This window comes from Rattus rattus, chromosome 11 (assembly GCF_011064425.1).
Source record: "Rattus rattus isolate New Zealand chromosome 11, Rrattus_CSIRO_v1, whole genome shotgun sequence".
Classification (NCBI taxonomy): domain Eukaryota; kingdom Metazoa; phylum Chordata; class Mammalia; order Rodentia; family Muridae; genus Rattus; species Rattus rattus.
In genome coordinates, this window is record NC_046164.1 from 40621291 (window position 1) to 40646088 (window position 24798).

Below are 24798 nucleotides of genomic sequence, written 5' to 3' on the forward strand. Positions count from 1 at the left end.
GGGTACAGTCAGGAAGAGAAACAAAAGGGGATCTTCATGATGGTGCATTATGTATCAGCTTGGAAAATCTATGTCTCCAGAGAAGGGATAAAATTATAAATAATTTAGTGTGAACACAACTTCTATACGCTTCTTTACAAAGCAGTTCAAAAATAGGAAATCAAAATCTCTGGACTTTGTCATTATTAATACCTGGCTCTTCTACTTTGGTTCTCCAAAATGCCATCCCTTAGGGCACTTAAGCACATTGTTTCCCTCTGCATTCTTATAGAACTGTATCCTAGAGGTGATTTATCATGAAGCTTAAAAGATAATATGTAAAGCACAATATGTATAAATGCTTGCAAAATGTGTACGTAGAGATTCAAATAAAAATAATTTCTAATCATAGGTAACAAGAGGCAGACAGTACAGTCTAATAACAATCAAATAATAAGAGGCTATCAACTGGAAAATTGGGGAGGGACACATGATGGGGATACAAAGGATAGTAGCTGAAAGGGGACACCAAAAAACTACCATTCAGTAAATATAAAGAATGGAGTATTGAATTCCTAAAGAAAAGGTAGTGCTTGAACAAATCCCAAACAAAATCATACTTGAGATTTTAAATTTCTATAATTTTATAGCATCTAATCTTATATGATAATAAATGTGAAATATATACATATGTACATATGTATATATGTATATAGATATATATTGTATATAATGTTTTTATATACTTTCTTCCTAGAGTTTTAGGCTATAGCAGGACTCAACACTAATAGAATATACCTTTAACTAAGGCTATTACAATCAGCAGGTTTCATAACTTATTTTTTTCTAAAATTCCATTTTAAGATTAAAGTTTGCAATCAAATAACTTGTATTTCATATTTTATATATTTTTGACTATGTAAAATACAATATTAAATTTATTTAAAAGATTTAATTCATTTGAAATATTAAATTTACTTAAAAGCATTTGAATCAAAGTCTGTATTTTTAATTAATCTCATGCACACAATTTTCTTAATATAGAAAAGAAGTAATTTCTACCAATGAGATCTTTTTCTTTACAATATGTAATGAGGTAGTGAGGTAGCATTAGGGATCCCATTTGTCACTGAAAAAAATTATTTAAGTAAATCAATTACAAAGGCTTTAAACTGAAAAGCAATTTTTTTCCTTCAGGGCAATGTCTTATGAGTTTTTCTAAAACTGTATTTTAATAATAATTCCAAGAGTTATTTAATCCAATAACTATATTCTTATTTTTAAAACTGTGTTTTCTTTTTCAGTGAAAATTATGGAGCTAGGTGAAGCATACACACATAGACGTATTCACACAAGTACACAAGGATGCATGTGTGCACACACACACACATACAGTCACAAATACATACCCACACACATAACATTTTACATTCCTCATGTGTGTTTCCTTCTTAACAGAAAACCAATATTAGCAGCTCATTTGCACATAGACGAAGCATAGCTTTGTACTCTAATTTAGCATTAATGTGTTTTCTTTAGGACAAGTGATCTAATACCTTTTGTTGAAGCCCGAGGTTATGTTTTATGAAATTGAACAAGAAGTGGGCACCGCAGAGCATTTCAGAACCATTTCCAGATTCTCCATTCCAAGATTCTGACACAGATTTAATTTTTACTTTAGGAAATCAGATTGGATTCTGAAAGCACCGCTTTCTTGTCAAATTCAATGCTAAAGGAAGCTCCCTGTAGAATTTTCCTAGAAAGACTAAAGTAGCATAGTTCAATAAAACAAGTAAAAAGTAAATGGCAATAATTCAATAAAGCATGGCACCTGGGGGAACGGAGTCTTTAAAAGCACGGTTTAAACATTTCTTAAGATGCTTGATGTAGCAGCTCCCGGTGGACCAAAGCAAGGAGGCGAGACACACAGTGTTAACCTGCAGACCTACTATTATAGCATGGCAGAGGCCTCCTACCTGAAGGGGTCGGGACTGGAGAGATGGGAAAGGATGGAACTGACAGAGAGCCCCGGGAGCCTATCGATCCACGGACTCTCTTCTGGTAACCATTACGGAGACAAGAGCTGACAGTAATTAAAATGACTTACACACTGGTGTGGTTTCAAACTCAAATCGTCGACTGAAGACGCCGTAGCCTGCTGCTGTACGTGCTCGAATTTGGAAGACATACACAGACGCAGGTTTCAGGCCCTCTGCCGTAATAGTGGTCTCTTTAGACTTGATAATTGTGTAGCTGGTCTCTTGGTCCTGGAATCGTACACGTAATACAGGCCAAAATAAATAAATAAATAAACAAATCAGTCTTCAACATAGGAAGTAATGACAAAACACAGAAAACTCATAAAATGGACCAGAAACCAAAGACTTTTCTATTATCCGGGTGTTGAAAACCAAACCAAAGCTTGAATTCTTACCCTTGAAGCACTTTTGTTGCTTGCAAATATTTCCAGAAGTTGATGACATTGTTTTTACTGATCTGTCATATGTGCCTTGGCAATAATAAATTTATAACATTTAATCCCAGTACAAGCGTGTCTAGAGAAAGGGTCAAGGGCACGTCTGGCCTTCAGAAGACTCAGGATCAGTTCTCAGCTCCCAATAGAATGACAAGCGACCACCTGTAACTCCGGTTTCAACTGGTCTGAGGCCCTTTTCTTAAGTCTAGAGGCTCTTGCAATTCCATGACTGCAGACCCAGACACACACCCGGAAACCCACCCCCCAACACACACACAGAGAATGAATCTTTAAAAACATTACAGGAGAGCTTTGTTGAGCACTCGGCATTTTTCTAAGACTAAGTGCTTGTTTCTGAGGGAATGCCGTCTTGCAGTACACCTAACGTGTTTGTTCATCTCACATCATGCCGAAGTTATTTCCTGTGCGCTCATGTTAGACGTAAGCTTTAAATGTACGGATTAGATTTTTAATCATATTTAAAGCAGGTGAGAAGAAAAGGGTGCTTCCAACACACCTGAGGTTTGACTGATTTGATCTAAACCTGGGAAGCAGTAAAGAAAATCTCAAGAATACAGGGCGTTTTATTTTCATTTTATAAAAGGTCCTGTTGTAGGGAAATCAAGTTACTCAGTGGTTACAAAGAGAACACGCATTCAAAAAAGAGTTGGAAGCTAAACGAAGAAAATATGTTCCCACTGGAGAGACAACAGAAGTCTTCACCAGCCATGTGGCCCCTCTGTGTCTGAGGATGATCCGCAGCAGTTACCGCGACACTGATCGCAGACTGACATGCTGGTATAATACGGTCACTTTTACTCTGGAATACGATCTATTGCCTGAGTGTCTTTATCAGAATGTGGCAAGAATGAAACAAGTAAGGAGCATGAAGACCGATTACGGATCAATATACATGATTGAAGGGACGCTCAACTCATCCACGGTTCCACTCTATCAAGGTAACTTCTAACCACTCTCTGTTTCACCACCAATACTACGTAAGATTTAAACCTGTAAGCACACTGGCCCTAAAGCTAATCAGTCCTCACACACATACCTCATGCTATCAAATTACTGTGGCCCTAGTTATATCCAAATTCACCTCTAGATAGGGGTGGTCTAGTTTCTAATAGAAATAGGTTTTCTGATTCTTTTTGGACTATTGTTGATCTTTTGTTTTGAATGCAAAGATTAAGAGCTTAATCTGTAAAATATTGAGAAAATCCAGCATTTTTTATAGGGGAGTTAAAGTACACAATTAAATGTCAGAAGGTGAGCCTTAATAGCAATTTCTTTATTCATGAGCCCTTCTTCTTCTTCTTCTTCTTCTTCTTCTTCTTCTTCTTCTTCTTCTTCTTCTTCTTCTTCTTCTTCTTCTTCTTCTTCTTCTTCTTCTTCTACTATTACTACTACTACTACTACTACTACTACTACTACTACTACTACTACTACTACTAACCATTGTGTTGGTGCTAAGAGGACAGCAGTGAAAAACTGTCATTCCTTGAGGAGTCTTAAACATTGTAAAGAGTTTTTTAATAATCTATTGTAGTTACTGAGGGTTCATAGGATGCTCAAGTTTATGACTGAATAAACCCAATTATAGCATTCACTATATTTTAATTTTGAGCCTAAATACCATAGATTCTAAGTGATACATTTTCTGTTTGGCTATGACTGTAGCAATAACTTTAAGTAGGAAATGATTCAATATCTGTTTGCTAATATTATTTTCAGCTCTTTGAAGAAAGTTTAAGTTTGTGAAGAGAAATCTAGCAAAAGCTACTGTTTATCTAAATATATATTACCTATGATTTTGAGTTTTTTCTCATAAACATAAAACAATAAAGATTTTAATATAAAATAAGAATGATGTTTTAACAGCACAGGAGTGTTGACACTTGAATTCTAAATATATGATTAACGTGCACTTATAAGGCTCCAGAGTCTTCTTATTTAAAGTGGAAATGAAAGTCTATCAATAGAGAGGAAAATCACAACACAATAAATGGATAACTTTGATTACTCAAAACTTTTTATGGTTGAAACTAAGGTAAAACAACAATAAAATGCATCATGTAAATATATTACATTTTTTCTCATCAAAATAAAGTCATTACACAAAACCTCTCGGGGTATTGGAAGTAATGTGTGACTCAACACTAATTCCACAAAGGACGACATTGTTTGATTTTATGATGAACAAATCTTAGTTATTTCTATATCTAAATCTGGTTGCCCTCTGTCTTGATGAGTTAGCTCAATACGATATTTAAAAACATAACTTAGTAAAGACTTTATGGAAGTGAGGAAAACCAATATTTTATACCACTAATACAGTCAGTAGTGGAGAAAATTTATTTTCCCTTCAATTTCTAAATCACTGTAGCAAGGTAATTTTCATCTGATTACAAACTATATCTGTAGATGTATGTAGACCTCTTCAGCAACCACAGACACCTGGCTGCCAAACCGTTGGTCAGAGTGGGGACATTCACTGCAGTGGTGCCCCAGCGGAGCAAATGAGCTACATTACCCAGCTGCTTCCTGAACACTGCTCACATGTAGTGAGGGAGGGCCCAGCAAAAGAAGCCAGCTGGCAAGCCGCCTGTCAAGGGGCAGCTTCCCCCTTTCTTCTGCCTTTAATTAAGCGATGGCAATAAGCCCATCACCAGGCCAGAGCAGAGGAGTCCAATGACCTCTATTAAAGCAGGGCAATGGTGGGGAGATGTGCCAGCTGGCAAGTCTACATGCCCTAGATGGCTGGGCCACCTGTGGCTGGCCAAAAGCCATCCAATAACAGAGCGGTGTCACTCTGAAGTTTCCAAACGAGCTCTGGAAATCTACCAAAACCCCCACTTCAACATGGTATAAAGGCTCATTATCTCTTCCAGTCTATAAGTGTTAGGACAATCTTTATGTGTATATGAGGATATTAAATAATTTAATTTCATAAAAGTTCAGGGGACTAATAAAATTAACAAAAGGAATTTATAACATTTATCAAATACCATACACATTGTAACTGTTAAGAGTATACATAGGCAATTTATTTTTATTACTGTATTTTACCCTTATAAAATAGAAAGTGTTTTCCCAAATCAAGTGATTCAATATGTGTGTGTGTGTGTGTGTGTGTGTGTGTGTGTGCGTGCGCAAATGTGAATGCTATTGTGTGTACATGTATACACAGGTTCACATTTGCAATTGTGCACATAGGTTTGAAAACCAGAAGGCAATCTCTCGGAGGCATCTTCTGAAATGTTGTCTACTTCCATTGAGACTGCCTTTCATTTAATTAAAGCTCAAAGGAAGTTAAATTCAGCCAGGAAGTCCCAGAGGTTCTCGTGGATCACACTCCAGGATACTGGGATTACAAGCATACGTCACCACACGTGGAATTGTCACATGGATCCTAGGTATCAAAATCATGTCTATGCACATTTTCAGCAAGTGTTTTGCCAACTGAGATTTCTCCAGGCTTCAAATAATTTTTCTTACTCTCAATTACTGAGGTAATAAAATATATAAATCTACAATTATATGCAAATTATTAAAGAACAGATCGTGTTGAATGTCACATAAGTAAAAAGAAATTTTATTTTGAGGGAAAACATTCCAGAACATGGATGAAGTTCACCAGGAATAGCAACAGAAAGTAACTCTTCCCAAGCTACATTTAATATCTGTGTTCGATCAGAAGCAGCAGTTTAAAGAATGAAAGAGACAGACATCTTTCCAGATCCTGAACCATGCACATATTCTCGAAACCCATAAATAAAGATGAGGTTATGAACCAGGGAGGCAGGGAAGGAATTCTAGGTGTAAGAGCATGAGTAATGTTAATGGTCTACATCATCGGTTGAATACAATGAAAACCATGTAAACACACAAACATGTATTAAATGCTTAGTGTTAGTGCTAATAAATTATGTTTCAGTATTGATAATGACATATAATCATTTATATAGTTTTTGGTATAAAGATATCAATGTTAAAATCTATTTTAATAAAAATAATGTTTGGATATATAAAACGTTTATAGTGAAAGTTTACATATGTTTCCTTATGTGTAGTCTATGTAACTTTGCATTGTGTGGATTAACAATGCTTAAAAACCCAAATAAGAAATGTAATCTTAATTTACAAATCATTACTTAGGCTATGTGTTTATATTTCAGATGTCTGGTATTAAAATGCAATTATCTCAGAATAATGGAAATCAGTGAAGCCGCTATATTCCACCACATTAACTCCAATTTTGTTGACTGAAAAACCCTATCACCCATACCGCAAAATAATTTTATTTCAAAGATGCTCTCTTCATGTATTTTAGTGCATTCAATGCTACATTTTTTGGTGTGGATAGCTAGGCACCCAGGAAGATAGTGGGAGAGGAGAATAAGAATAAATTAAAATGGGACACGAGTGGAGTTGACCTGATGAAATCAAGGTTTCCTATTCTAATTTTGAAACTAGTTTGAACTATCTAACTTCTACTCTTCAATAGAACTCAATTTATTCTAAGGACATTCTATTAGATAGCCACACAAAATCACATTTAGATGGTGACTTCATTATTTCAGCCACCTGTGCCAGTCTATCAGTAGAAATGATAAACTTATTCTGAGCTGCCAACAATTTGATCCTCTTTCAATAGCTTACTTGATTATAGAATCAAAACAAAATAAGAGGATAATAACAATTGTGTGTGTGTGTGTCTTTAATTTTTAGGTATTAATTTAAGTCATAAGTTGTTCAGGAAAGCATAAGAAATCATGAAAACATAGAATATAAAGAAAACATGTCCAGTAGTTTTTCCTCAAAAATTTAACTTATGTAGAGTATTAGACTGTGCGTGTGTGTGTGTGTGTGTGTGTGTGTGTGTGTGTGTGTGTGTGTGTGTGAATTTCTCATTCCTCAAGAGAACCATTATTGTGGGGAAGTTACTGGCCATAAACACAAATAGTTTTGCTTATATACTATTGCATTCACTATTGAAAATCAACAAGTTAAAACTTTACTACACTTTCAAAATGACTTATGATTTCTCTCTCTCTCTCTCTCTCTCTCTAGATAGATAGATAGATAGATAGATAGATAGATAGATAGATAGATAGATAGATAGATAGATAGATAGATATAGATATAGATATACTATTTTGTGTGTTTTCTGAGCATATGTATATATGTGGATAAGTGTGCCCACATGCATATGCATTTGGAGGCCAGAGTTTGAGATATTGAGTCATCCTCGTCTTCCATTCACCTGACTCAATGTTGTAGCCTCTCTAACATCACTAGCATGGCTTAATAGCTTCCTTAGAGACCTCAACCCTTACTGTGATTTCTGATACAGAAATTTCATGTGGTCGTCATACCCATTTGACAATTATTTGGGTTCTGTGAATCCAAACTCAGCTTTGTATGCTTGAGGGGAGAGGACTTTTATTCATGAACTGCCACCATAGAATGTGACAAGAAGGGCACACTGGAGGTATCTGGAATGTAACAGAAAAACAGGTTTGTATTGATTTACACATAAAAATACAACTACCTCTTCTACTAATCTAGAAGTGAAGTTGCTAAAGTGGAAAGAAAAACAGAAAAGGATCTGTATTTTCCAGTCCCACCTTTTCAAAGTACTTGATTTCGTACTCCAGGATGATCCCATTGGGGCGGTCTGGCTCCTGCCAAGACAAAGAAATGCTGTTCTTTGCGATCTTCCCCTTCTTCACGTTGGTGACTGGAGAAGGAGCTGTAAGACAAATAAATAAGCGCATGGTTAATAGAGCCTTGAAATTGCAACCTACACTGTGTAAAGATCGGTGTGTTATGGTATTACTATTATTACATTTTTATCTTTATTGGAAAAAGTTATTTTTCTGATAAAAGTTGTTAAGGAATATTAATACTAAGGGTGTAGCTAGTTAGCTAACACTCCTGATAACCATGTAATAGAATTATAGCTATCCTAGACTCTTATCTTCACGGTCTCCTCAAATGTAGACAAATAATTTTACCTTATACTTTAGAGAATATAGATTCCTGATGATAGCATTTTATGAAAACGTGTTTAATAAAATACAGTAAGCATTCAATGCCCTGGGTTTCCAAATTGTATAGATACTTTAACCTGAGTTTCTCTTATAGAAATATACATGTTATTTGCTAGATAACATTTTTTTGTTTTGCGAGTTTATGTTTACAAATATTACTGATATTTAACATTTGTTATTTATTATATTAGATGTTAAAGAATAAATTATTATATGGTCATATTTAAAGTATTCTATAAAGCATATTATATCGCAAAATTAAAAAAATAGAAAGAAAATTGTTTTCTAGTTTCCCCATTTATTTCATTACAAATCACACTTGTGATGTTGTTAGTATCTACTAGAATGCTTATTATATAACTACTTCTAATAAAAATGCAGAAACCAGTATATTCCTTCCTATATATCTGAATCCATGAGATCACAACACATTTGAAATTTAGCCATAAATCCATATTTATCATGTGCTGAGATATTTTGTCAGGATCTATGGGTATGATGAAACAAAGATGATAATTGTATGGGCATTGACAGTGTCTTTGGTCATAATGGTGGTGAAGTAATGTGAGTGACAATAACCCATCACTACTAGAAATTATTTTGTTGATATCATTAAAACAAAATAACTGTTACCATATCTGACAGTGTCTCAGGGTATGCTCATATCCTTGTTCATTCCCTTAACAATATTCCTTACCCATCTTCTGTCATCAGAGCCCCAAATGGTGGCACACAACCATTGGTAATTCTGATCGGAATAGATTTGACATCTACTTCTAGCCACAACATATATGGGAAACATACATAGCACCTATGTCCATGCAGGGAGAACATTTACATCCACAAAATGGAAATAAATACAGCTTTGGGGTTGGGTTTTAAATTCAGTAAATTTTATAAAATGTTGTTTAATGATGTCAAATCATAACCTATTACTGTCTCTGTGTAAGATAAGGAAAAACTAAGGTATTAATAAAAGAAAGGAGACAATGAAAAATCAAAAAAAGCAGTCATAAATACTCAAAGGTACAACTTTTAGCCATATGAAGCAATATTCCAAAATGTGCATCATGAGTCTATATGTGAGCTGACCTAGACAGAACAAATGAGATTTTAAACATTGAGCCCTTAGGGTACAAAACTATTCTTTTTGTGGAATATTTCTACATTAAAATTGTAAATAAAATTAAACTTGAGATAGATTCATATTTATAAAAAAGAACATAGTAAAAGGATCCTACCACACTTATAGTAAACAGTGTGAATTTGTAGTGTATCTACTACTACTGTCATAAGTTGGCATTAATAGATCAAAAGCCAAATTTCATCCAACAGTCAGACTTACTTTTTACTCAATGTCAAATTTTTATTCTTTTAGTCACAGAGAGCTATCCAGTATCATTCAGTACCATCTATTCTAATGTTTTAGGATCTACATAAATCTAAAAGCATTCAATCTTCTTTGTTAATAAATTTGCATTTGAGGGACACACTGAAAATAGATTTTGTATGTTTCCATTTTATATGTTTTATATTTGGGGTATACATTTTAGCAGAGAGCATATTAGAAGGAAACAGGAGAGATAACTTTTCATTTTATTAAAGTATGCCAAGGTGAAATACAGTCAGGATACTATCACTGTTGGCTTAACTCGGTCCATCTGTTGAAATAGTATTTAATTATTTTCTCCACTGAGTAGACAACTTTCTTTGAGATTTTTACATTGTATGTTTTATGAGGAGGCATTACTAGTAGCCCACGTTTAAGAAGTAGAAAATTATTAACTGCACCTATGAGGATTGGCTATCTGATTATTGAGAATTCCTCAGCATGGTAAATTTATCTATACTTTATATTGCTATTATTTATTAACTTATTTATTTGTTTATATAAGTAGATGCATTTAAATTTTATTATTAACTATGTTCAAATATTTTAGTTTAAACTCCAATTATAAATGCTCTGAACACTGAAAGATATTTAGGATGTCTCTTTGAAATATTTATACTATTATAGATGAGCCTATTTTACAGTATCATATTGCATCTTGATACTAGAGAATCTGAAGCTCTAGTTCATACGGCTTCAGTCCCTGAATCAGTCATTTCTCAAAAAAAGAACTACAAATTATTTATTTACATATTTATTTGTTTGTTTGCTTGCTAATTGTAAGAGCATCACTGAAACCAAGATCTGCTATTATATGCATTCTTTGCCCCTGAGATGATATATATATATCATCTCATATCATACATATATATATATGTATGAATAGGACATGAACATGGTTCTACACTGATATTAGTCATACTCAGCTTTTGCGAAGGTCATTTCAGCCTCTCTGCTTAGTTATTTGCAACCTCTCACTACAACAATGACACTCACCACTGGCCAGTGGGCTTACTCACCTGTTTATTTTTAGTACAAAATTTAATGTCTTAGAAATTATCAATCGGTATGTCTTCGTTTTGTTGATAATGATATAACATAGTAATCTCAATGAAATAAAATACAATTTACATGTCTCTGCTGTTAATTGCACAAAATCAAAAGGTTCTCTCAGCTTTTCCAATGTAGAAGCAAAGTTTAATTCACAAGGGTCCCAAGTCAAATACAGCAGTGGAGTAAGACCTAGCTTCATATCATAATGTGGTAAGCAACTGATCCTGAATGATGTCAGTGATTAAGCTCCTATTGTACTTTTTAGCCTCCATAGTAGGCAGCTAAAAAGATGTAATTTAGTTCTCTGAATTATCAATTTAAATAGAGGCTAACAAAATGATTTGCAGCAATATCTCATATAAAATATTATATGTGTTAAGATATCTGATTAATGGACTTTCCTGATTCTTTAATCTCTTCATCCTTCATCAAAATCATTCGTGGCATTTTCTCAGAATGATAATTAAAATACAGGAATTTTGGTTTGGGTTTTGTTTTTTCTGCCCCTAGATGATTTCTTAACTCTACATTGAGAGTAACAGGCAGTTATCCACATTATTAATGAACCAAAGCCCTTGACTATTAAGTGTTAAAGGATCTTAAATTTATTTAGTACAGTCAGAATAATACATTGTTTGTTTCTTAAAACGGCATTAAAACATGGTGGAAGTATGAGTTTTAACTGTGTTGAATGGAATAAAAACCAACATTCTTCATTTCCTATAACTCATGCTGATTGTGCAGACAAAACTAATTCTAAAAAGCCCTATACATTGCTTTACACACACACACACACACACACACACACACACACACACAGAGAGAGAGAGAGAGAGAGAGAGAGAGAGAGAGAGAGAGAGAGAGATACAGTTAATGTTACCAGAAAATTTAATGTAGTCTTAGTCTATGATTATCCATGGTGCTTAAGGTCATCACCTTAACTTATTTAACTCTCGTCCAAGAGTCCCTTTCTTGGGTGGGGGAGTTGACATAGTTGTTAAGAGTACTCATTGCTTCAGAGAGGACCTGACTTCATTCCCAGGACCAACATGTACATTTAGTGAGCAATTTGAGACGCAACTTACATTTAGATTGTTCTTTAATGCCCCTAAGTACTTGCATAAAATGCGAGTTGTTCAAAACATTTTGAACTATAAACATATATATATATATATATATATATATATATATATGTGTGTGTGTGTGTGTGTGTGTGTGTGTAGTAATTTATCTGTATGGAAATATATGGAAATATAACAATTTAAAGGTAGAAAAAATGGGCTTTAGATACACTGCCTTAAAGATCCTCTTCATAAATATTTGTCTTTTACATACTGAGAAGGAAGTAAGAAGAGAAATCTAAGAGATAAGCATTATAGAACATTAAACTGGCACACAAATATCTAAGTACTTTTCAAAATATTACATTAGAGAAAATTTAGAATCCAAATCTAATCCAATTGACCTTAATTACTTACTTTTAAATATTTATTTTATATTATGGGTACTTTGCTTGCACATATGTCTTTGCAGTAAATATGGCCCTCATGACCACATAGGTCAGCAAAGCTGGAGTTAAAGATGGTTATGAGGCACCATGTGCATGCTGGAAAGTGAACCCTGATATATATATATATATTTCCGTATTCTCCATTTGACTTTAACCTGTGTTCACTAAGATGAAATAGCCCTGACTTCAGTATTGTACATGTATGTTTCCTTTTCTATTTGACTAAAATTAATCATCACTTCAGTCATTACACACATGCGTTCAGATTCTCCTTAATTTAAAATCAAGTTTCATTCAGATCAGCCATTCAGAAAATGTAAAAATCATAAACTAGTATTCATTCTCTGACTCCGACCTACTGAACAAGTTAGCTGACCTACACTGGTCGTTATATATAAACAGTTGTTTTCATTCGTGGTCAGCATGCTGATTGGTAACTATGATTCATTCTACTGCTGGACCTCTGGGGCCTGGGTGTGTATAAACCTCTAGCTTTGCTGAAGATTAAAATTAAAATCTAAACTCTGATTTTTGATGAATGCTCGTCATCTTTGTACTGTTATGGTTAAAAATAAATTTGAGTAATGAAAGCCAGGGAACACACAGCCATATGCACCTTGCTTTACAAATGGTTTAATTATGGTACATATAATTATAATTCTTGTATGTTTGTTTTAAAAATATACCATCATTTCAGGTAAGGAAAATAGTAAATATGTCCTAAAATATCAGAAATGCAGTTAATGAATAAGACATTGAAGAGGACTAAGATGGGAAAATGACTTAGATATAAAGATCTATAATGAATTTAGCTAATGTAATATGCCATATTTTATGCACACATTTTAAATACATATTTCATATATTCAACAGATTATTTCTGTATTATAACTAAATATTATTGGAAAAAGAAAAATAATCATAGTCCAATCTAAATCTTCTTGATATATGTGTTCTCTACTAAGGAAAAGGAGACTTTAAAGGCTTCTTTTGAAATTCAAATTTAATCTGCTTATTCAGACATAAGCCTACAATCACTTCATCTTAAATGCCTGCAAAGTAGATCTTTTGATATATGATCCCAATGAAATTTCAAATGACAAACTCACAAAACCTGGCATTAAATTTCACTGGTTCTAGACAAGTCATTCTTTTTAATCAAAAGAAACTAAGAGCTGAAATATATTATTAGTTATTGCTCATTTTTCAAAGTTAACAACCATAAAAATTTTAAAATTAAATATTAGTAAGAAGTAATTGGTAAAAATCATTATTTGACATGATTAAAATTAAGTCACATGCTTGAATTACTATATTGAATTAAAGTTCATATTGATATGAATTAGGATAAAGAGAAAATAATAAAAAGAGAGAATTGTGTCACTGATATTTCATTGCCACCACTGTTCATAACAATCATGCAAATTACACAACAAATATTAGATATGATTAGATAGAAAGTGACAACTTACCTCCTTTTGAATAACAAGATTAATTCCGCATCAAATAAATTATCAAAGAATTTGTTTTTCATTAAATGCTTCTTGTTAATCACAGAATTTTCAATACACAAAACAGCCTCACTGTCAGTGGTTATTTAACTTATTTTCCACACATATATTTTATGAGAAACAGAACATCTTTAGAGTGGTCTACTAGAAAATATCATCTTGAATGAGGGAACCCAGTCACAAAAGAACTACACACATGGTATGTACTCACTGATAAGTGGATATTAGGCAATAAATTCAGAGTACCCATGATACCATCCACAGATCATATGAAGCTCAACAAAAAGGAAGACCAAAATAGGGAAGCTTCCGTCCTTCTTAGAATGGGGAACAAAATAATCATGGGAGGTAGAGGGTGGGTGGGACTTGGGAGAAAGAGAAGAGGCAGAGAGAAAAAAATGGGGACAGATCAGGTATGAGAGGAAACAGGGGAGATGTACAAAGGGTCAGGATATTGAACAGAGGTGCGAAACAATGGGGGATGGGAACTGACAGTAGATACCAGAAAGTTCCAGATGCCAGGAAAACAAAAGGCTCCCAGGAGACAACAGGGATGACATTAGCTGAAATACCCAACATAGGGGAGAGTTAACCTGTAGAGACCATATCCAGAGGTTAGGCATGGTCCCGGGTTAAGTGACGGGGTCACTCACCCATAATTTATCTCAGAATTGCTCCTATCTAAAGGAAATACAGGGTCAAAGAGTGGAACAGAAACTGAAGGAAAGGTCATCTACAGACTGACCCACCTGGGGACCCATCCCATATGCAGATACCAACCACAAACACTTTTGCTGATGCCAAGAAGTGCTTGCTGACAGGAGCCTGATATAGCTGTCTCCTGAGAGGCTCTGCCAGAGGCTGACCAATACAGATATGGATGCACGCAATGAACCATTGGACTGAGCACAGGGACCACAATGAAAGAGTTAGGGGAAGGACTGAAAGAGCTGAAGGGGTTTGCAACTCCACAGGAAGAACAACAGTATCAGCCAACTAGACCCCCTCAGAGCTCCCAAGGACTTAACCCACCAAAGAGAGACACATTGAGGGAACCTTGGCTCCAGCTGCATATGTAACAGATGATGGCCTTATTTGGCATCAGTGGGCGGGGAAGCCTTTGGTCCTGTGAAGGCTTGATTCCTCTGTTGGGGAATGCTATAGAGGTAAGGCAGGATGTGCAGGTGTGTGGGGGAACAACCTCATAGAAGCAGGGGCTGAGGGATGGGTCAGGGGTTTGTGGAGGGGAAACGGGGAAAGAAGATATCATTTGAAATGCAAATAAATAAAACAACCAATAAAAATAGAAAAAATAAAACAAGGTTACATTTAGAAAATTATATGGCAAGTTAGAAAACAGGTTGCAAGAATTGCAGTTCCCAGTATAATTTCAAGGTTGTTTTGTTAAATTTAATCATTAATTACGGAATGTCCCAATTCAAAGGTGGAAAGTTAGTAACCATTTCAAATATCAATGGTCCTAGAGTCTATAGTCTTTAAAAGATTTCTAGGAAGATCAATGTCTACTTTAAATCTCTATTATCTAACACTTTGTTAAGTACAGAACAAGCCAGTAAAAGAACCCATTCATACAAATTGCACTTCAGTTCTAATTTACCACAATATTTACATACAATAAAACAATGTGACCTAGCATTTTGAAAAACAAAATAAATGCTCCATATATAAAACTAAAAAAAGTCACCACACCAAACACACAAAGAACTGTGACATTAAATCATTTAATTAATTAATTAGTTTATTTATTAATACTTAAACGAGCTACATTGAGTTTCTTTTATAAATATAATGTCCTCTTTTGGAGCTTTTCCTAAGCATGCCCTCTTGAGTCTTTTGCTAAGAAATTTAAATCATAGCAGAAAACACACACAAAAATTAGAATTTCTGTCTAGTAATGGCCAGGGAAACATGAGTAGTATTTAACAGCAGCACACATAAACAGCTCAGACTACCAAACTACATATTTCAGTGGGAAAATTCCTATCCTGAAATGGGAACTAGAGGTACATAAGATAAATGACTACAGCTGGACAACCTATTAAAGCCCAGAAGAAAGCCAAATCACAACATTCTGTTCCAAATTAGTAATGTTATCAGCTGTTTAATTCCTCTGTGCTTACCGTGGGACTAATTTCACTGAACCATGCCACACATTTTCTAAGTGGTGGAAAATCTCACCTAACATGCACATTTCATATTAGCTTCTTATTTTTCTTTTTAACTTACATTAGACAGAGGTTTTTTCTTTTCTTTTCTGTTTATTCACTTTACATCTTGTTCACCTCCCCTCCCAGTCATTCCCTCCCACAATCCTTCACTGCTTTCTCCTCTGAGCAGTTGTGCCCCCTTGATATCCCCCAACTCTGTTCCTTCAACTCACACAGAGCATTTTGTTGTTTGTATTGTGGCCTCTTTGAGTTATATTACCCAAAGCAGTGATTCACACCATTTCAACTATTGAAATAAGATTATACTGCAGTAGTAAATTGTATAACTTGCCGAGTATGTGAACACTACAGCAGCAACAGTCAGGTGAAAGCAAAAGTCTAGAGGACTCAGAAACAGCCATTTTTGTCTTATGTCATTCCTTTTCCCCAAACCCAGGGCATCTGTATAACTTGTAGATTACTACAAAGACCTCCAAGAGAGAACACTAGCAATGACAACAGCAAGGCACCTGCAAGATACGCTGGTACAGTGACGATACAGACATTGTCGGATTGATCAATCATTTTTTGATTGGATTTAAGACCCACTCCTTAAGGTAGGACCCAAACTGTTATTAAATCAAAGATCCTAAACTAGATAAGCCACGGAGCTAGGGGTAAGCATACTCTTATGATGCTAAAGAGATATAACAATAAAGTTAGTACTAGTGACATACCGCTAAGCCCCGAGATTAATGTCACTCAACCATCACTGAACAAGCTTCTTCCTGCAGTACATGGCAGTTAACATAGACACCCACAAGTGCAAAGTAAGAACATAAGTAGTCAGTGAGAGACCTGGAAACACTCAGTTCAAATGGAATTTTGTTGTTAATCACTCTCTCTCTCTCTCTCTCTCTCTCTCTCTCTCTCTCTCTCTCTCTCTCTCTCTCTCTCTCTCTCTCCCAAGCTCAGGGATCTATGTTGAAAGGGGGCCAGAAACAGCTTCTTCCCACCACAACCGCTTTAATGCACATAGGAACTCTCAGACTGTGCTGCATGTACCAGAGCTGCCCAAGATCAAGCCAAAGGGCCCAATGATGAGAAGGACATGTGGTGTATGGCACCACCCCATACTAAGGACCCATTTGCATAGGCTAAGCACTAGGAAAGAGAAAATCAATTTTCTCCAATGAAATGTCACTACTGTATCAGCCATACTCTAGAGCAGGCCTCATGCTAAGAAGTTGCTGACAAACACAAAACTGAATGCATGTTTTATTGGGTGATTTAAAATAATAGTTTGGTTGTTTTGCCGTTTTCCTTGTGTTTCCTTGAGCTTCTTTTTTATTTGTTTTGTTTTACGTTTTAGGGAGAAAGAAAGACCATGGCGTGGGAATTCAGTGAGGTGAAAAGATTTGGGAGGACTTGCAGAAGGGGAAATAATAGGATGAAAATATATGGTATAGAAGCTAAAACATATAAAAAGAAATTTGAAAAAATTACAGACCCTTCCTGTGAGACTCTATTATATGCCGCCTGGACTATATATCTCATGAGTATATTTACTGTACCTGTGTTAGTACGTTCCAACCGTATGTAACAGGCACACATGAGTCAAATGAAAATGATCTGATTAATAGAACAGGAAACTATTCATATTATTAAAATCACAATGGAATCAGAGTAGAATTTTGGTATTTTGTAATCTCTGTAAAAATTATGCAAATGTCAGATACACCTTTACATGAGATATTAAATAGTTCTATTTTATTTATTTTTGTTGGATATTTTAATGATTTACATTTCAAATCTTATCACCTTTCCTGGTTTCCCCTCTGGAACACCCCCATCTCATCCTCCCTCTCCCTGTTTCTATGAGGGTACTCCCCCTCTTACCTACCTACTCCTGCCTCCCCACACTGGCATTTCTCTCTACACCGGGGCATCTAGTCTTCCCAGGACCAGGGGCCTCTCCTCCCATTGATATTCCACGATGCCATCCTCTCCTACATATGTGGCTGGAGCCATGGGTCCCTCCATGGGTTCCTGGTTTAGTCTCTGAGAGCTCTAGGGGTCTGGTCTGGTTGGTTGATATTGTTATTCTTCCTATGAGATGCAAACCCCTTCAGCTCCTTTAGTCCTTTCTCTAACTCCTCCAGTGGGAACCCTGTTCTCAGTTCAATGGTTGGCTGTGAGCATCCACATCTATATTTGTCAGACTCAGGCAGAGCCTCTCAGGAGACAGCTATATCAGGCTCCTGTCAGCATGCACTTCTTGGCATCAGCAATAGTTTCTATGTTTGGCATCTGTATATGAGATGGATTCCCAGGTAGGGGAGTCTCTGGATGACCTTTCCTTCAGTCTCTGCTCCAGGCTTTGTCTCTGAATTTCTTCCCTTGAGTATTTTGTTACTCCTTCTAAGAAGGACTGAAGCATTCACACTTTGGTCTTCTTTCTTCTTGAGCTTCACCTGGTCTGTGGATTGTATCTTGGGTATTCCAAGCTTTTGGGCTAATATCCACTTATCAGTGAATGCATATCATGTGTGTTATTTTGTTACTGGGTTACCTCACTCAGGATGATATTTTCTGTCTAACTTGTAGCACTGCGGAATCTTAGGAATTTTATTTATGTTGTCTAGACTGTGCCATTGTTTCTGGCATCTATCTAACAATATCTTACCTGTATATTTCTAAATGCCATCCATAGGACAGTTTAATCATAGTTTGCACATTAATCTCTCATTAATATTTACTCAGGTATTAAAATATTTCCATTACACATTGAAAGATTGTGTTTATGTTTCTAGGAATGCAGATAAATAGAGTATATAAATTTGAATGAGAGAAAGAAGGGATATAAGAGAGGGCATGAGAAAGAAAAATGGTGTAAATTGTGCAATTATATTAAAATATCAAAAACAAAATAATTTGTGAGGAATTCTTGTTATGAAATTTCTTTAATATTTTCTGAATCATCAAAAGAATGTTTCGAGTGTCCCCTTTGCAAATCATACCATAACTTATTTGTTTTAAAATTTTTTCAATGATTTAAATTTCTAGTCCAATAAGCAGGAATCTCCTATCTGAATCAACTTTACTCTTTCATAATATTCTATTGCACTAATGAACAATCAAAGAAAAAGCAAATGATTTGCATGATCAGACAATATTGCACCCAATCCCAGTCATCATCTGTTTGTAATTCATTAATTTCAAGCCAATTCCTAACATTTAAACATACTCAAATATAGTGTTTTTCTAAATATAGCGACTTTATGTTTAAAAATTAGGAAGGAAAATTTTTATTTTCCTTTTTTTCCTGTTTTTTTTCCATCTGTTCAAACTGGGGCACATGGAAATATGAAAGTTTACCATTATCAACATTATTTATATAGAAAGCTTATAAATGAATGAGCAAACCATGTATATACAAAATCCTAGATGGATATATAGACTATGCTCTCAGGGAAAGTTCATGAATGTTTTATTACTACATATTCCATGGCAAGAGACTATCATTGAGAATTTTAAATTTGTATAATAGTGGCTGATATGAATGTGTGATCTGCAAGCTATGTTACAACTCTCCCAGTAAGGTATCACAGTAGTATCAATGATTGGGCCACATATACAAGTGAAGGAAAATATTTGTAGCACTTACAAAAAGACCTATGCTTTAAGAGATAATAGTCATGATAGCATTCATGTTATTACTTGTTTCTTCAAAGGCTTATGTCTAGACAGTAGAAAATATATATAGGTCATGACTCTCATTTTCATGACTATATGGCAAAAGCTGAGATAGCTAAATTGATTCAAAGATATCAGAAAGACACTGAAGAAATTAGGAGGGGAAAGAGAGAGAGAGAGAGAGAGAGAGAGAGAGAGAGAGAGAGAGAGAGAGAGAGAGAGAGAGAACGCTTGCTGGAAAATTCAGAACTACAGAACTACATAGAACTTAGAATTTACATTCAGACAATAACAAATTTTATACAAGAGGAGGCTATCCTCAGTGTTCTTCAAGAACCCTAAAAACTGTTAAGAAAGCATAGATTTCAAGAATTGTACACTGAAATCCTCAGCCCTCTCAATTGTTAATTATATAGGATGTGTTGATGGCTATTACACTCATTATAATAAATACCAACTATAACGATTTGACTTACAATATATTATTATTTCAAAGATTGATTTAGTGTGGGCTGAAATTAGTGAGGAGACATAAAGGAATCAAATACACCTGAAGACCAAGATGGGCTGTTTAATCTTTTCTCTCACATTTTTTTAACTGATAGACTTACAGCTCTCAAAAATATTCTATTTTAATAATCCCTAAAGTATAATTTTTCTATACCAATCATAGAAAAATATATTATATAAAAGAGCATATAGTAGAATATATATTTTAATTAGTTATCCAGTTCATTTGTATTTATTAAGAAAGGCCAGAAATTTTGAATTAAACGTCTGATTCAGGCAAAAGAAGTCTTTTGATATATTTAGAGTATATTCATCATATCCCTAATGTCATCAAATATAACATCATTAATAAATAAAATGCATATGCTTAAGACAAATAAGATTTTGTTGCTAAAATTTGAAGGAAATCATTCATTTAAAAATAATTTATTTCTAACATTAGAAACAATAAAATTTATTTGAAAACACATAGGTACTATTAACTAAAATAGAAATCTAATTGTTGTTTCTTATTAAGTCTTTAGAATATCAAGTCCATGAATAAACAGAGGTAGTAACCATCACGATAAAAGCACTAACTCTGTAGCAGAATCAGCGCCTGAGGAAAAGCTACACAGAGAAAGAAAGCGCCATTCTCAATTTCATCTGGAATAACAAGAAACTCAGAATAGCGAACTATTTCTAACAATAAAAGGATTTCTGGGGGAATCACCATCCCTGACCTCAAGCTATATTACAGAGCAATAGTGATTAAGAAGCGCCTGGTATTGATACAGAGACAGACAGGTCGATTAATGGAATAAAATTGGAGACAAAGAAATAAAAACTCTCACCTATGTTCACTTGATATTTCATAAAGAAGCCAAAACCAAACAGTAGAAAAAAGAAAGCATTTTCAACAAATGGTGCTGGTTTAAATGGCAGTCTGCCTGTAGAAAATGCAAATTGAACCATTTTTATCTCCTTATACAAAGCTCAAGTTCAAGTGGATCAAGGACTTCCATATAAAATCAGATATGCCGAATCTAATAGAAGAGAAAGTGGGAAAGAGTCTTGAACACATTGGTACACCTGAAAATTTACTGAAGAAAACACCAGTGGTTCAGGTTCTTAAATCAATTGTCAAGTGGAACCTTATGAAACTGAAAAGCAAAGGACACTGTCAATAGGACAAAATGGTAACCTGAACATATGTTCAACATCTTTAGTCATCAAGGAAATGCAAATCAAAATGACCCTGAGATTCTACTTTATATCAATCTGAATGGCTAAGATTCAAAACTCAGGTGGCAACAGATGCTGGCAAGGTTATGGAGAAAGAGGGACACTGTTGGTGGGATTGCCAGCTCATACAACCACTATGGAAAACAATATAGTGGTTCCTCAGAAAATTGGAAATACTTCTAACTGAAGACACAGCTACACCATTACTGGGCATATACCCAAAAGATACTCCAACATATAACAAGGACACGTGCTCCACTATGTCCATAGCAACCTTATTTATATTAGCCAGAAGCTGAAAACAACCCAGATATCCCTCTCCAGAAGAAAGGATAAAGAAAATATGGTACATTTACACAATGGAATACTATTCAGCTATTAAAAATGACAGCCTCACGAATTTTGCAGGCAAATGAATGGAACCAGAAAAAATCCTGAGTGAGGTACCCCAGACCCAGAGTAACATGCATAGTATATATTCAATGATAAGTGTATATTAGCCCAAAATCTCAGAATACCCACAATACAACTCACAGACCATATGAAGCTTAACAAGAAGGAAGGCCAAAGTATGGCCCACTTAGAAGACAGAACAAAATATCCACTGGAGACAGATGGAGCTAGGAATCTAGGTGAGAGCCGGGACGGGGAAGAAAAAGGGAGAGCAGGATTAAGTATATGAAGAGACAGGAAAGAAGTCCAGGTGGCCAAGAGAACAAACAAACATAAGTAGCAGTAAGGAGTGTGAAAAGAGGAGGATCACTAGAAAGTCCTAGATGCCACGGATGCAAGACGTTCCCAGGATCCAATGGGGATGACATTAGCTTAAATACACAACAGCAGTGAGATAAAACCTGAAGAGGCTACCTCCAGCTGATAGACATGACCTCCAGTTGAGGGATGGGGTTACCCACCCGTCTCAAAATCTTCAACCCAAAATTGTTTCTAAAGGAAATGCAGGGACAAAAAATGGGGCAGAGAGGGAAGGAAAAAACATCCAGACATTGCCACACCTTGGGATCTATTCCATCTTCAGACACCAAACATGGACACTATTGTTGATTCGAAGAAGTGCTTACAGACAGGATCCTGGTATAGCTGTCCTCTGAGAGGCTTTGTCAGCACCTAAGACAGATGCGGATATTCACAGCCAACCATTAAACGAAGCCCAAGGACCCCAGTGGAAGAGTTAGGGGAAAGAACTGAAGGAGCTGAAGGGTATTGCAACCCTGCGGGAAGAACAACGTCAACTGTAACCCTCAGACTTCCCAGGGACTAAACCACCAAGCAAAGATATATCATGGCTCCCGCTACAAGGTAGAAGAGGATTTCCTTATCTGCATCAATGGGAGGGAGGTGCTTGGTCTTGTAGAGCCTTGCCCCAGCAAAAGGGGATGCCAGATGGCTGAAGCAGGAGTGGGTAGGTGCGTGGGGAGCACCCACTTAGAGACAAAGGGGTGGGAGGATGCGGTGGGCAGTGTGTGGATGGGAGACCAGAGAGGGGAACAACATTACCATTTGAAGTGTAAATAAATAAAATAATTAATAAAAAAGCTACACATACAATTGATTATGCCTATAGATTTTAACAAAATTAAACAGAAAGTGTAAGATTGTAGAAAATATTATATTCTTTGCTTCCCTCAAACATCAAAAAAAAAAGAGATTTACTTCTATTCTATCATATTATGGCATAGTTACTTGCTTATTAGAAAGTAATAAGCATTCCAATTAATATACTTTTGTGAAATCTCTTCATCTCTGTTAGCAGCATTCATGTTAGGTCCGGCCCTCTGCTATGCATATCGATTCCATTTAAATGCATTTGATATCATAATCTTATGGAATGGGTATACCAAAGATAGGGAAGTCTCTGGACACTCAAGCAGTGTAGAGAATAGTGTTTGGCAAAGTCCGGAGTAAGGAAAGTGTAGCAGATTGTGTAAGGGAAACCTTAGTCACAAGAGTCCTTTCCTATGACCCATCATGCTCTTGGTGTGCTGGTGCGGTGGTTGAGAAGGAAACTGAGAGGAAGTGGTGCTTGTTCTGGCGTAGTATAAACTGGGATGGCCGAGCAGTCTGTAGAGAGCTCCCGAGCTCCACCTGGATTAACTGTCAACCAAATGTCACATGACTATGAAACACCTGTTTCTAAATGTATTCATCACAAAAATTAAGCTCTAAGAAATAAAATGTACTGTGTAATAGAAAAAGTTCTTATCAATTTAAATAATCTTTTTTGGTGTACATTATTTCTGTGACACCTAGGAGGGTGTTCATGTGGATAAATTCAGAAACATCCCAGTATATATAGTGTGTCATGAATGAGGAGGCCAGAGTTTGATGTTTGTTTATTGCTCTCTGCCTGTTTGTTTTGTTTTGTTTGTTTGTTTGGTTGGTTGGTTTTTTTTTTTGAAACAGTGCTCTTGTTGTTTGGTTTGGTTTGGTTTGGTTTTAGTTTATTTTTTAACTAAACCCAAAGCTAGCCAGTTGGCTCTAGGAATTCACCTCTTTTCTGCCATAGCAACACTAAACCGAGCTATCATGAACAGTATGTGTCACCCACCCCGGGTTCTCGTGTTTGCATAGCCGGGCTGCTTCTAAAACCGTTCATTGATTTTCCAATAACTCAAGTTACAGTCTTATTTCTTTCAAGAAACGTTAATGCCCCAATCCTAAAAATGATGGCAAAGAACAATTAAACCAGAATAAAATCACAGATGTCTCACAAATATGAAATCAATGTTTCTTGCTGATAAAATTAAGCATATTTTATTAAGGACATGAAACAATAAGCATTTCCGTGTGCCATTTGTAAAATCCAAGTTTTTGAAATATATTACTATATGTAATTGTGTTTGGTGAGGAGACCACGGAGGGATAAGATGGATTAAGTGAAATCTTTAAGGTATGACTCTCATGATGCGATTAGTGACCTTACAGTAACAGAGGAACAAAGAATGATTTATTTTCCTCTGTCTGCATGAATAAGCCAAAAAGCCTTCAGTAAAGATCCAGACAAAAGTAGTTCTCTGTAACCCTGAAATAAAATCTAAAATCATATTAGTCTTGAATGTTCAGGCCACAGAACTATGAGAAGATGCATTTTTGTTGTTTATGCTTCCTAGGATATATTATTTATTATAATAGATGAGAGACTATAAGCTCTGCTTGGCTTCAGAGAGGTATTAATTACCTCAATGTTTCATAGATGGTACAAAT

General features: G+C 35.4%; 1 protein-coding gene across 8 annotated transcripts in view; it reads right to left on the reverse strand.

The window, feature by feature from the left end:
• Positions 1-24798, reverse strand: part of Epha5 (EPH receptor A5) — a 353750-nt gene that overhangs the window by 85539 nt on the left and 243413 nt on the right. For all 8 annotated transcript variants that reach the window (XM_032917099.1, XM_032917097.1, XM_032917098.1 and 5 more), the window contains 2 exons: positions 8089-8213; positions 2087-2246 (listed from right to left, as the gene is read on the reverse strand). In XM_032917099.1, the coding sequence (XP_032772990.1) occupies positions 2087-2246; positions 8089-8213 (285 nt within the window). The remainder of the gene's footprint in view (positions 1-2086; positions 2247-8088; positions 8214-24798) is intronic.